This window comes from Narcine bancroftii, chromosome 4, assembly GCF_036971445.1.
Source record: "Narcine bancroftii isolate sNarBan1 chromosome 4, sNarBan1.hap1, whole genome shotgun sequence".
In the NCBI taxonomy this organism is placed as follows: Eukaryota; Metazoa; Chordata; class Chondrichthyes; order Torpediniformes; family Narcinidae; genus Narcine; species Narcine bancroftii.
In genome coordinates, this window is record NC_091472.1 from 64,419,236 (window position 1) to 64,433,298 (window position 14,063).

A 14,063-nucleotide genomic window follows, 5' to 3' on the forward strand; every position below is an offset into this window, starting at 1 on the left:
GTAAAGTCTGGGTATAAAGGGGCCTTTTCTAGCTGCCTGCTGGTGACTAGTGATGTTTCACAAGAGTCAATGTTGGATCCACTACTTTTTATATTATACAATATTTAGATGACAGAATCGATGATATGAAGAGAAGTGGGTCTGCAGTGGGGTTTGGAAAACAGGTTGGGAAAATGGGCAAAGAAGTGGCAAATGGGAAGTGCATGGTTATACATTTTGGTAGAAGGAATTAAGAAGTAGACTATATTCTAAATAGGGAGATAATTTAGAAAGCAGATGTCCAAGGGGACTTGCGAGTCCAAATGCAGGATTCCCTAATGATTAACTTGGAGGATGAGTCACTAATAAGGAATGCAATGTTGGCATTCATTTCAAAAGGACTGGAATATAAAAGCAAGGGCGTAATGCTGAGGCTTTTTAAGGTATTGGTAAGGACATATTTAGATTAGTGTGAGCAGTTTTTGACCCCATATCTAAGGAAGGATGTGGTGGCACTGGAGAGAGTTCAGGAGAGGTTAACAAGAATGACTACACAGGGATGAGAAGGTGAATGTATGAGGAGCATTTGATGGCTTTGGGCCTGCATTTGCTGGAGTTGAGAAAGATGTTGTGGGTTTGGGGGAGGGTGGGGGGGGGAAGAAGACTCATTAAAATGTACCAAATATTTCAATAGAGTAGATGTGCAGAAAATGTTTCCAGATATGAGAGAGTTAAGAACCAGAGGGCATAAAAGATGTCCCTTTAGAATAGACAAGTGGAGATTTTTTTTCAGCTAGAGGATGGTAAATCGATGGAATTTGTTGCCACACACAGCTGTGGAGGCCAAGTCATTGGATATATTTAAAGTAGAGATTGATAGATTCTTGATTAGTAAAGGTGTCAAAGATTATGGGAAGAAGGCAGGAGAATGGCATTGAAAAGAGAAATACATCAGCCATGTGTTGAATGGTTTTCCAAATTCTAAACAAAAGAAAAGAATTAGCTTGACAAAATCTAACATGGCATCAAATAAAACAACTTATGAAAATTAAATAATAAATATAAACAAGAAAGAATGTAAATGCTTCATTTGTCTCTTGAAATGGAGGTGCATTGCCATCCAGGAAATCTATTTGATTAAATATTATATTTACAATTTCTCATCAACCTTAATTTCCAGCTGGAAATATGGATACATTTACCAAGGTATTGAAAATGTAAAGCAAATAATGCAATTTAGCTGAATGGTGCAGCTAATTATTTATTTGGTTTATCTTCACCATAGTAGGTGCATGTGCTGGCTCAATAAATTTAGGAATAATAAATAGCAACATAACTGTTTTCTTTGCATTGTAACTCAAGAATCAAGGAAGCAAAGCCAACATAGTTGAGTAATTTTAAATCCCCGGATTCCTTAGGTGTCTTTCTATTTGAAATGTGAAAAGTGAATCTGAAGGCCTCCTCAATGCAAATGAGATTTAGTGTCAGAGATTAAGAACAGAGATTAAGAATTTTTAATTTTAAGAATAGAATTTATGAATCTAATATAAAAGACTGGTTTCAACCCTGATAAATGGACTACAGAGCCAAGGTTAAAGAAAAATGGAAGGAATTAAATTATATCCTGTTGTTTTTGAAAATGTATTTCCTTGGAATAAATGGAATAACAATAAGATAGGATGATGTAATATTTCAAATTTGACAGGCTACTTCCCTTCATTCCTACACAATATTCTCTTTGGTGCATTGTTGGCAAACGTGTTTCAGAAGTGAAAAGTGTTTATTAGTTGTGAAATTAGTCTTTGTTGAACAGTGCAGGATAGAGATCTTACCCCAGCCCAAAACATCTCCAACCATATAGTCCAGGGGTGGCCAAACTGCAGCTCACGAGCTACATATGATATGCGAGTTTTTGGCGTATAATATGGGCTTGCAGCAACACCATATATGTTGTTGTATAGGATGATCCCAAAACTTAAAATTTTCATCTTAAAATCGGGTCACTTTATACAAAGGGTCTAAAGTTCTTATCGTGACAACACCATCATCTTCCTGCTGGCTCCAATGCAATCTCACACATGCTCCATTAGTTATTTGTGAAATCTTAACGGTCCTCCGTAGAGTCTATCCACCCAGTCCAACTGCTGTCAGCTCTGTACAGGCTTTAAACAACCTGATGGAGGAGCTGGCAGTGGTTTGTTTCAAAATATCCAAATAAAATGCTTTAAACTATAAATTGTTATTAAATTGTTGATTTGCTTTTAACAGCATCCACTTGTCAATGGTAAGTACCAGATATTTGGGGGGGGGGGGGGATGTCATTTTATTCAAGGGGTATCACTCAAAACCAACATTTTAGGTGGAAATTCCAGGGTCATCCTATGGAGAGTCATCCTGTACAATGGCATATACGGTATGTTTGCTGAGACAGGAATCATACGAACTACTGCTCACGATGGTAGTTTTAGTGGATGTGGCTTGCAATCACGTGATTGTTGCGGCTCTCAAACATCTGAAGTTTATCTTATGTGGCTCTTACATTAAGTAAGTTTGGCCACCTCTGATGTAGACATTGGTTATAAAGTGCATTTCACAATAATTGGATAGTAGACTATTTAGCATTTACTGCAATATGTAAACAATAATATTTTTCAAATTTTCATAAACTGCCAAAAGTCAACAAAAGCACTTCTGCCTATTGAAGGTGAGGAAAGGCAGTGAACAGAATGAGACTTGTTCCATTAAATAATCAGACAGTTTCTACATATTTTGTCTGAGCATTTTGGGCTAGCCATAATGAAATCAAATTGTGTGAATTTCTGGTTGCTTGTACAACTCCTGCACCATTGGTCTTTTCTCCATTCACCCATAACTCATGTCTTCTGGTTTGTATCTCACCTAATGTCAATGTAAAAAGCCCACTTGCATTTACTCAATCTAAACCCATCATAATTTTGTAATCCTGTACCCCTATCAAATATCCACTCATTCTTCTACACTGCAGGAAATAAAGTCCTAACCTGATTGTCAACAACATCCTAGTAAATCTTCTTTGAACTCTTTCAATCTTATTGATACATTTCCAGTAGTTAGCTGACAAAAACTGCACACTATACTCCAAATTTGGCCTCACCAATGTCTTGTGCAACTTTACCATAACATCCCAACTCCTAGACACAATACTCTGATTTATGAAGGTTAATGTGCCAAAAGCTCTCTTTACCTGTGATGCCGCTTTCAGAGAATTATTTATTTGTATTCTGCCATATTCCTCATTTATTGTGAATGTCCTACCTTGGTTTGTCCTGCCAAAATGCATCACTTCACATTTGTCTGCATTAAATCCTTTTGCCATTTTGCAATCCATTTTTTCAGCTGGTCCAGATCCCTCTGCAAGCTTTGAACCCATTCCTTGCTGTCACTAAACTTCCAATCTTTGTGTCATCTCATATTTGTCTTAAATAGATCTTACAGCTATGTGGATTAGTGAATTGTTGGTTTAATATTGAGATTTTCTTAAATTTTCAAATTATTTTTCTAACATTTAACAAACTCTTTGTTTTTTTCATTAGTTATGTATTTAAAATTTCTATTCATTTAATTTTCAGACCACCTGTCAGCAGAGCTGCCCCTCAACCAGAGAAACTACAAAAGAATAATATTACTAAGAAGAAGAAAGTAGTGGAGGTAACATAATCCCCTGCATTGTTCTTTAAAAGTTTGGTGACATTTAATATATCAACAGCTAATAAGATATGAAGCATCATTGCATGAGCTTTGAATAGTAATGAGGATGTTTATGGTGGAGCATTTTTCATCAAATTGTTGACCTGAGAGGGATAATTGATCACTCTGATTGCTTGAAATATTTCACTTGATTTTAACTCAGTTTTGGGCTTTTACTTGGGCTCAGATCGATGATTTTTAGAAGTGATGAACTAATTAATTTTTAAAAAATTCTTTAACATCTCCCTGTAGTTTATACATTTATGGTGGGGGGGGGGGTGCTTGTGTGATGAGGGAACAAGTTTGAATGGTTCAAAGAGTGACAATCCTAGACACATGTTAGTACTGAACCATAGGCTTTATTTTCAAGCAAGTGGGGGGAGGGGGGTGTGGAGGGGGGCAGAGATTGCCACAGGAGACATACTCCCATATGCAAATTAGTAACATACATATCTTGCACATTGGATATAAGTTGGCTACTAAAGATTGCAATTCCTGACAGCGAGAGTTAAAATAAACAGTACCTGCCACCTCTCCCCCAATATGCAGACACGACACACTGATTAGCAAAGACTAGCGTCAATTTACAATGGGTGTTAAATATACACCACAAATAGCCCCCAACATTTACTAGCACACACCTTACAATTGGTTCTCCAGCATTGTCCACAGCTCGTAACCTGGAGTGGACACCTTACAATTGGTCTTCCAGCATCGCCCACAGCTGGCAACCTGGAGTGGAACTCAGGGATAGTATCAAGGCAAAAAGGGAGTAAACTTGCCCATGTGCTGGGTTTTTATTCTGCAGCTGGCTCAGAGGTAGGCCTAGGTAGACCAATGTGATCTTGGGTGAGAGGGAGGACCAATTGGAAGGAGTCTTTACCTCTGGATGGGTCTGACCTTGATTGACATAGGGAAATGATTTTTGACCTTGCACCTGTCAGATCCAGGAGCAAGCAATGGAAATTCCTTTGTTCTGACCAGTTTCCTGTCTGACCTATTGAATAATCCTCTGGCTCCTGGTTACCAATGGTGTGCCACAAGGGTCAATGTTGGGGCCACTTCTTGGGCTGAGATACAAGGTTGGAAAGTCTACAGTCATGAACTTGGGTAAAAGAAAAAAAAGGGCAGACTATTATTTGGATGTGAAGAAAATTCAAAATTCAGAGATGTTAAGAGACTTGGGAGTCCTCATGCAGGATACTCTACAAACCCACCAACTCCAATAGCTACCTCACATCCTGTCCCCTGTAAGGATTCCATTCCATTCTCTCAATTCCTCTATCTCCATCACATCTGCACGCAGGACAAGGACTTGCATACCAGATTATCAGAGATGTCCTCCCTTCTTCAAACAATTTTGCCTTCACTCTACCACCATCAACTTGGTCCTCACCCGCATATCCTCCATTACACACATTCTGCCCTGGCCCCCTCCGCCCCCACTCACAAGGACATGATTCTTCTTATCCTCACCTACCACCCCACCAGTCTCCACATCCAACACAATCTCCTTCGCCATTTCCAGCACCCTCTACATGATCCTACCACTAGACACCTAATCCCCTATCTTCCCCTCTCTGCCTTCTGCAGAGACCGTTCCCTCTGTGCCTCCCTTGACCACTCCTCCCTCCCCACCAATCATCCACTTGGTACCTATCCTTGTGACTGCAGGAGTGCTCCATTTGCACCCACACCTCCTCCCTAACTACCAAATGAGGCCCCAAACAGTCTTTCCAAGTGATGCAACATTTCACTTGTGAGCCTGCAGGGGTCACCTATTGTATCTGGTGCTCCCATTGTGATTTCCTCCACATCGGAGAGCTGGGCACAGACTGGAAGATCACTTTGTTAAGCACCTTGGCTTTGTCTGCTGCAATAGCATAGATCTCCCTGTGCCCATCCATTTCAATTCCCATTCTATTCTCTGTCCATAGATTCATGCTCTGCCAGATTGAGACCACCTGCAAATTGGAGGAACAACACCTCATCTTCTGACTGGGCACCCTCCAACTGGATGGCATTAATATCAACTTCTCTGGCTTTCATTAAACCCCCACCCCCTCACTTCTTCCCCCATCGCCTACCCCCAGCTCTATCTTTTTTTTCCCCTGTCTCTTTTTACACAGAAATAATCAATTCTCACCTCTCCCCTTATCATATCCAATTAACTCCTTTTGTTGGTCTGGATTCCTCCCCCAGCCAGTATTCTCTGTATTCTGAGATTTCCTGCTGTTTGGTCATTCTACTCATTCCTTGAAGAAAGGCTCAGGCCTGAAACATCAGCAATATATTCTTGTCTCCTATAGGCACTGAAAGATTGGCTGAGTTCTTTCAGCTTTTTGGTGTGTTTTTACTAAAATCACAATGTCTGCTGACTTTTGTGGTTTATTCAAAGGGTTACCTCCAAGTTGAGTCAGTGGTGAAGAAGGCAAGAGCATGTTGCCATTCATATCCAGGGGAATAGGATTTAAGAGCAAGAATCTGATGCTGAGGCTTTAGATTGTGACCTCACTTCGAGTGCGTGGTACAGTTTTGGGCTCCTGATTCAAGAAAGGATATGCTGGGGGGCATGGCAGGATGGCATAGAGGGCAGACATGCAATCCCACCCCTCCTCAGCCAGTTTTTTAAGCACCCGTCTTTAAAGTTTATCTAAGAGATTAAAAGTTGTATCTTTATTTTTGGGAACATTAGTGGGTCATAATGGCGACTAATGTTAAAAAAAACGAAAGCTCAATTACAGAAGAAATTACCATTTAAAAGTGCTGAAGAAATGAGGCCTACCTGTTCAGCTGAAACCAAGGAATTGTTGTTTGGAACCTCCAAGGCACAGAGAACTCCTGCCAGGCTGAGTATTACACTGGCGCTGACCTTGTCTCCACAGGATGGTGCCAGCAGGATGATGAGCTCGGCTGGAGTTGATTCATGCGTTCATGATGTTGGACGCGCAGGCGGCCCAGCTTAGAGAAGAGCCCTTGAGCCCGGGCTTCTGTCGGGTGAGCTGGGGACGCACAGAATGGGGTCGGAAGCTGCCTCTACGCAGTCCCTGGCCTTTCCGGGCAAGCGCGATTCTTCAAGGGTCCGTGAGTTACTGGACCGCGTATGGGTTGTGGGGGGGGCCCGAGCGGTGGTATCCCGATGTGGTTGGGGTGCCACCGTTGGGTGTGCGGACCCACAGCCACACCGGGAAGGGCCCGACAATGCTGGAAGAAGAGGAAGACTCACCTTTAACGAGCAGTTCACGGGAACAATTGGAGGTGGAGTGTAGAGAAGGTAGGCCTCAAAATGTGGAACTGGAATCTGGAATGGAGTTTGCACAGTCTTGGAAGGGATTGCCTATCAAATGGACAATATGTCTAAACAAATGACTCGGATTTTTGGATGTGACAACTAAAATATCTAATATGTCTGAAGATATATCTACAATTAAGAGGGATGTCAGTAAATGTATTAAATCAGTGGATACAGTGCAAGAAAATTTAAAAGAAACAGCTTTTTCTGAATGTAAAATTCAAGTTGAACAAGGAAAAAATAGAGAAAGTGGAAGATTCGTTTGTGGATTAGGGAATCCAGAAGAAGGACTTACTGAAAAAAATTGATTCATTGGATAATCAAAGTCAGAGAAACAATGTGAAAATTGTGGGTCTTCCAGAAGACATTGAAGGGTCTGATCCAATAAAATTTTTCAAGAGTTGAATTCTCGAGGTGTTGGGCAAAGAGTTTTTTTTTAGAAGGTTTAGTATTGGAGAGGGCACATAGAGCATTACAAAAGAAACCGTTACCGGGACAACCACCATGAACGGTCTTAGTTCGGTGCCTGAACTATCAAGACAGAAAAATTATATTACGGTTGGCGGTTCAGAAGGCCCGACAAAGTCAATCTCCAATGATGATCCAGAATAACAGTATTTATTTACGCAGATTTGAGTCAAGACATTATTAGGCGACGACGGGAATTTAATTCAGCTAAAGAAGTACTGTGGCGGAAGGGTTATAAATTTGCTTTTTGATATCCTGCTGTGTTAAAAGTCTTTTATGGTAACTTGCAATCTCAATTTTTTGAGAATGATCATGATGCATTAATTTTTGCTAATTCATTACCGGATTTACAAGGACATGGAAGAGTTTTGCCACCATCACCTAAAAAGAGGGGAAATGGAAATGGGCCGAATGGGAAGAATGGAGAAAATGGTAAAAAAGAGGTTTTAACACAAAGTCTTATTGACATTGAAGATCCGGAACAATCATTGGGAATGGAGTCATTGGGTTGAATATATTTACAGTACTGGATTGTATTGATGTGAATTATGTATTTCTGGCTGGGGGGGCGGTGGATAGCACTGAAATCTTTGATAGTCATCTGCCACTAGTGGGGTTTACCTCACCCAGTTTTTTAGGGTGTTACTACCTTTGGGTAGTGTTTTTTGGGGGGAATAATTAATTTTTTTTGTATATACTTTCTTTTAAAAAATATTTAGGGGAGGGAGAGTGGTTTTAACTTGCTAGAAGGGGAGCAATATTTTGTAGTAAGTGATTATATTGTTAGTTTATAAGGATGTCTAATTTGAAATTTGCAACTTTTAATGTTAAGGGGTTAAATAATCCAATTAAGCGAAAGCGAGTTTTGACTTGTATCAAGAAAATGAAAATTGATATTGCCTTTTTATAAGAAACATATTTGACTGAAAAAGAACATTTGAAATTGAAGAGAGATTGGGTTGGGCATGTGTTTTTTTTCTTCATTTAATTCTAAGGCAAGGGGTGTAGTAATTTTAATTCATAAGAATTTGTCGTTTGAGTTGCAAACTATGGAAGGGAATTCTGGAAAGGTTTTAAAGGTGAATTATAAAATTTTTACTGAATCTTGGACTTTGCTTAATGTTTATGCACCTAACGTGGACAATGTGTGTTTTATTTTGGATGCTTTTTTGTTATTTTATCAAGCTAATGAAAATATTTTAGTTAGGGGAGATTTTAATTGTGTCTTGGATCCTTTGTTGGATAGATCCCCAAAAAGTATAAAGAAATCAAAGATGGCGATACAAATTGGGGCCTTGATGAAGGATTTAAATTTGGTGGATATTTGGAGAAGGGTTAATCCTACAAAGAAGGATTTTTCTTTTTACTCATCTCGACATGATTCATTTTCTAGAATAGATATTTTTTTTAGTATCAGCACATTTACAAGGAAAGGGATTGCAGGCAGAATATAAAAGCAGGGTTATATCAGATCATTATTTTTTTTTTCTTATTTAAGTTCAGAAGTGGTACGTTCATCTTATAGGTAGAAATTTAACACAATGTTGTTGAAAAAACCAGAGTTTGTTGTCTTTGTTAAAAAACAGATTACTTTTTTTTGTCTGGAAATGCTAATTCAGTAAAAAGTCATTTTGTGTTATGGGATGCGGTAAAAGCTTTGTTTATTAGCTATACCACTAAAGCTAAGAAGCAGTATATGCCAGAAAGTTTAGAATTAGAAAAGCAAATTGATGAATTGGAGAAGGAATTTCAGAAGGAAGTGACAGAAGATTTTTAAAAAAATGGCTTTGACTAAATTGAAATTGCATTATAATATGTTGCAGACTTATCAATTTGAATGTTTAATTAATCGATCTAAGCAGCGTTATTATGAGTTGGGTGAGAGGGCACATAAGGTACTTGCATGACAGTTAAAGAAGGAACAGGTTTCACGGATTATTAATGCTGTAAAAAAGAATTCAACAGTTACCTATAAACCTCAGGAAATCGGTGACCAGTTTTATTCATTTTATAAAAAATTATATACTTCTGAGGGGAAACAGGATAGTAGTTCTGTTGATTCTTATTATTCTAAGTTAATGTTACCAGCATTAGAAGAGGATGATGTTATGGATCTGGAAGCTCCATTTACAGAATTAGAGATTAAGGCAGCTATGTTGGAAATGCCCAAAGGGAAGTCACCAGGTGATGATGGGTTTTCAGTGGAATTTTATAAAACTTTTTATGAAAATTTATCTTTGGTGTTTGAGGAGGTATTACAACAAGTGACTGAACAGCATGAGTTACCAGAATCTTGCTCTCGTGCTTTAATTATTGTAATCTCAAAAAAAGATAGAGTCCCATTGAAAGTTTCTTCGTATAGACCTATTTCTTTATTGAATGTTGATTATAAAATTATAGTAAAAGTGTTAGCAAATTGACTTGCTAAGTATTTACCTAAATTGATACATGTTGATCAAACAGGTTTTATTGAAAATTGAAATGCTTCAGATAATATTCTTCAATTGATTAGTTTGGTCATGCATATCAACAGCAGCCCACCCATCCAATGGTCGTTGCGCTTGATGCGGAAAAAACCTTTGATAGGGTCAAATGGGATATTTTATTTAAAGTATTGGAGAAGTTTAAATTTGGCCCTTTTTTTATTGGTTGGGTTAAAGCTTTATATACAAACCCGATTGCTAGGGTGGTGACAAATGGTCAAGTTTCATGATCGTTTAAATTGACGCGTTCAACTCGACAGCTCTGTCACCAGCTCTGTTTTCATTGGCTATTGAACCATTAGCTCAAACAATAAGGCAGAATGAACAGATAAGAAGGATGAGAGTTATGGATGAAGAGTATAAGATTAATTTATTTGCAGATGATGTTTTAATACATTTAACAATCCCAGAACAATCATTGCCACATTTGCAGGAATGTATATTACAATATGGAACATTATCTGGATATAAAGTTAACTGGGACAAGAGTAAAATTTTGCCAGTTGCAGAAAGAGATTATTCAGAGTATAAAAATACTATAAAACTGAAATGGTCTGATAAAATGAAATATTTAGGAATAATTGTAAATACTGAGTATCAATCTTTATACAAGTTAAATTATGGTCCATTATTAAAAAAAGATTAAAGCAGATTTAATTAAGTGGAAAGATCTTCCATTAACTTTAATTGGTTGAGTTAACTGTATTAAGATTAATATTTTTCCTCGTATTTAATATTTATTTCAATCAATACCGGGTTCTCTTTCAAAGAGTTTCTTTCAGGATTTAAATAAAGTTACGAGAGAATTTTTATGGAAAGGTAAACTACCACGGGTAGCATTATATAAACTTACTTGGAAGTATGCGTTACGTAGGTTTAAATTACCTCATTTTCAAAATTATTATGAAGCAGCCCAGTTGAAATTCATTAGTGGACTGATGGATTTGGACCATCCCCCGAGTCGAGATGGCTTGTATTTCTGAAGTTGAGGTGTATCAATTTATATTTCGATGGAATGTAAATTTGTTGAGGGAATATAATATGCTGATATTAAAACATCTGTTAAAATTATGGATTTAAAAAACTAAGATTTTAGGATCAAAAGGTAAAATTGTCAATTTTAACTCCATTATATAATAATCAGCTTATTTCTCTTTCAAGTTTAATAGTCATTTAAAGAATTGGGATTCTAAGGGTATAAAAACATTACAGGATTGTTTTGTAGAAGGACAGTTTCTTTCTTTTAATGAATTGAAAGAGCGTTTTGATATTGCTGAAAATTCTTTATTTGTTTATTATCATCTTTGAGCTTTGGTGAAAAATATGTATGGTAGAGAGATGATTTTACCTGTATTGACGGAATTGGAGTCTTTGATTTCTTCTATACCAAAAAGGGGTTATATTTCTATTATGTACCGAGTATTACAAGACAATATGGATAAGCCGGAATGGGAGAAGTCTAAGTTTAAATGGGAAAATGATTTAGCTTTTGTTTTTCCTGAAGACGACTGGGCAGATATGTGTCATGATAGTGTTACTAAATTGACGAATATGTGGTATGGAATGGTTAATTATATTTTTTTTACATCAGTTGTATTTAACCCCAGAGAAATTTTAAAAATATGGTTTCAATAATTCGGATTCTTGTTTTAGATGTGGTGTATGTTCTGGAACTTTTTTTTACATGCTGTTTGGTCTAGTATGCATGTACAACCATTCTGGGATGAAATTAAGATAATTTTGGAAAAATTATATAATTTTAAGTTACCATTAGATTCATCTATTTTTTTAAATGGGTTATATGATTCCTTTAAAGAGATTAGCGTTGGATAAATTTCAAATTGCATTTATATATTTAGCATTGTTGCTCAAAAATGTGTAGGAAGTACATGAAAAGATAATATAATTATTAATGCGATGGCATAATTAATTGAAAGCTTGTATTGTTATTTTTAAAAATACATATAATCTGCATGACAATTATTCTTTTTTTTTGTTTATAAGTGGTTACAATATTTGGAATATATGCATTTAGATATATTTTGATTTATTTTATACTTTTAGTTTCTGTTTATATATTTTTAACTCTCCTTAAGAGAGCTGGCTGATGGAGTGGGAGAGGGGGTGGAGATTTGATTTAATTTTTTGTTCTTTTCTTTCTTTTTGTTTTTTTTATTGTTTTTTTAAATATATATATATATATATATATATACACACACATATATATATATATATATTCATATAAAATTCTCTTTATGGAATGTATTCTGTATTACTATTAATGATTCTTCAAATAAATAAAGTTTAATTAAAAAAAGAATATGCTGGCACTGGAGAGGGTTCAGAGAAGATTTACAAGAATGAAGGGATTAGCATATGAGGAATAATTGTTGGCTCTTGGACTATACTCCTTGGAGTTCAGAAGAATGAAGGGGACCTCATTGAAGCATTTTGAGTGGCCTGGACAGAGTAGATGCGGCAGTTGCTTCCCATAGTAGGGAAGTTAAGGACAAGGAAACACAACTACATTATTGAAGGACACTCATTTAAAATAGAGATGCAAAGGAATTTCTTTAGCCAGGTTGTTGGGTGTATTTAAGGCAGAGATTGATAGTAAACTGAATAGTCAGGGTATCAAAGATTATGGAGAGAAGCCAGGACAGTGGGGCTGAGTGGGAGAATGGATCAGCAGATGATGGAATGGTGGAGAAGACTCAACTGGCCAAATAGCCTACTTCTGCTTCTATATCTTATGATCAGTGGTCTTATAACAGCTTGATAATACAGAAACTCCTTTTTAATATGGTGGCAGATGAATTAAAAAGTTTTATAATCTTTTAAAATATCAATTGCCCCTGATGTATGTATATATGGTTAATGTGGTGTTATTTGTCAAACCACAAACTGCAAATTCAAAATTGCTGGAGATTAAGAGGCATACTTTAGGCATTTTGGAAAGTGATTGAAAAGCAGGAATCTTTTGATTATTCACACGGTTACAAACCAAGAGCTGCAGAAATATGGGGACAGTAAAAATTCATCTGTGATTGGAGGAATTATCAGCTGGGAAAGCTATAAATTTCTTACACACACACACACACGATACATAGTACAGAATTAGAATCCATCTGGGTGGAATAGAAAAGCAGCAGGAGGCAGAATATATATTAACAACAAAAGTGATGAATACTTGGCAATTTGTCTTGAATACATTCTGTAGTGGTATATTGAGGAACAGACTATATTGTGGAATGAGAAAGGGATTGTTAATCTTATTGTTAAAGGGACCCAATCATTGTCTGACCACAGCATTTGGTTTAAAAATGATGTATTAATATAAAAGAGACTGTAAATGCTGGAATCAGGAACAGAAAACACCAGTATATTGTGGTACAAATTTGGGATGGCAAGGAGAGTGAGGTGGAAGTGGAATAGGTGGGCAGATGCAACCAGGAACAACAAAGGCTGATAGGTGATGGTTGGAATCAGATGATGAAGGGATGGAACTTGGGGGAAGGAGCGAAGGGGATAGGAAAGATGAACAAAGGGAGAAAAAAGTAGATGGACAAGTGTGTGTATATGTGTGTGAGTGTGTGTGAGAGAGAGAGAGAGAGAGAGTCAGAACGCAAGGGTAGAGGTTCCCTGAAATTGAAAAGTTCACTTCATTCCATTAAGTTTGCACTTACCCAGCATCCCCTTTTTATTTGGGTAACTTCCCACCCAAAAGTTAATTCTGCTTCCACCCATCACCTACCAGGTGAGGAGGAGATGATGATAGGTGCAAGAGGCAGAGGGATAGAGATGGGAAACTGTGGCTAGTGACAGATAGGAGAAAGAGGTAAAAGGGGGCAGAAGGAATCAGGTGAGAGAGGCGAGAGTGGGGATAGGGATGGAGATTAGAAGCAGATGTGGAAACAAGACTGAAATCTGATAAATGAGAAAGGTGATAAATCAAACAAGATGGGTAGATAGAACTGGGAATTAAACTGGGTAATGGGTAGAGGGGCTTGGTGGTGGGGGAGCCAGTAAGAAAGAGAAAAGAACACAAGTACAGATTACCTGAGATTTCATTGAATTTTCCAATTTCAAGAAACTCAGACTTCTTTTTCCCTCTC

At 37.3% G+C, this 14,063-nt stretch overlaps 1 protein-coding gene across 6 annotated transcripts in view; it reads left to right on the forward strand.

The window, feature by feature from the left end:
* Positions 1–14,063, forward strand: part of LOC138760632 (echinoderm microtubule-associated protein-like 6) — a 371,242-nt gene that overhangs the window by 298,629 nt on the left and 58,550 nt on the right. For all 6 annotated transcript variants that reach the window (XR_011355764.1, XM_069931442.1, XM_069931441.1 and 3 more), the window contains one exon: positions 3,588–3,666. Coding sequence is in view for 5 of the 6 variants with exons in the window: in XM_069931442.1 (XP_069787543.1) it covers positions 3,588–3,666 (79 nt within the window). In the remaining variant the exon portion in view is untranslated. The remainder of the gene's footprint in view (positions 1–3,587; positions 3,667–14,063) is intronic.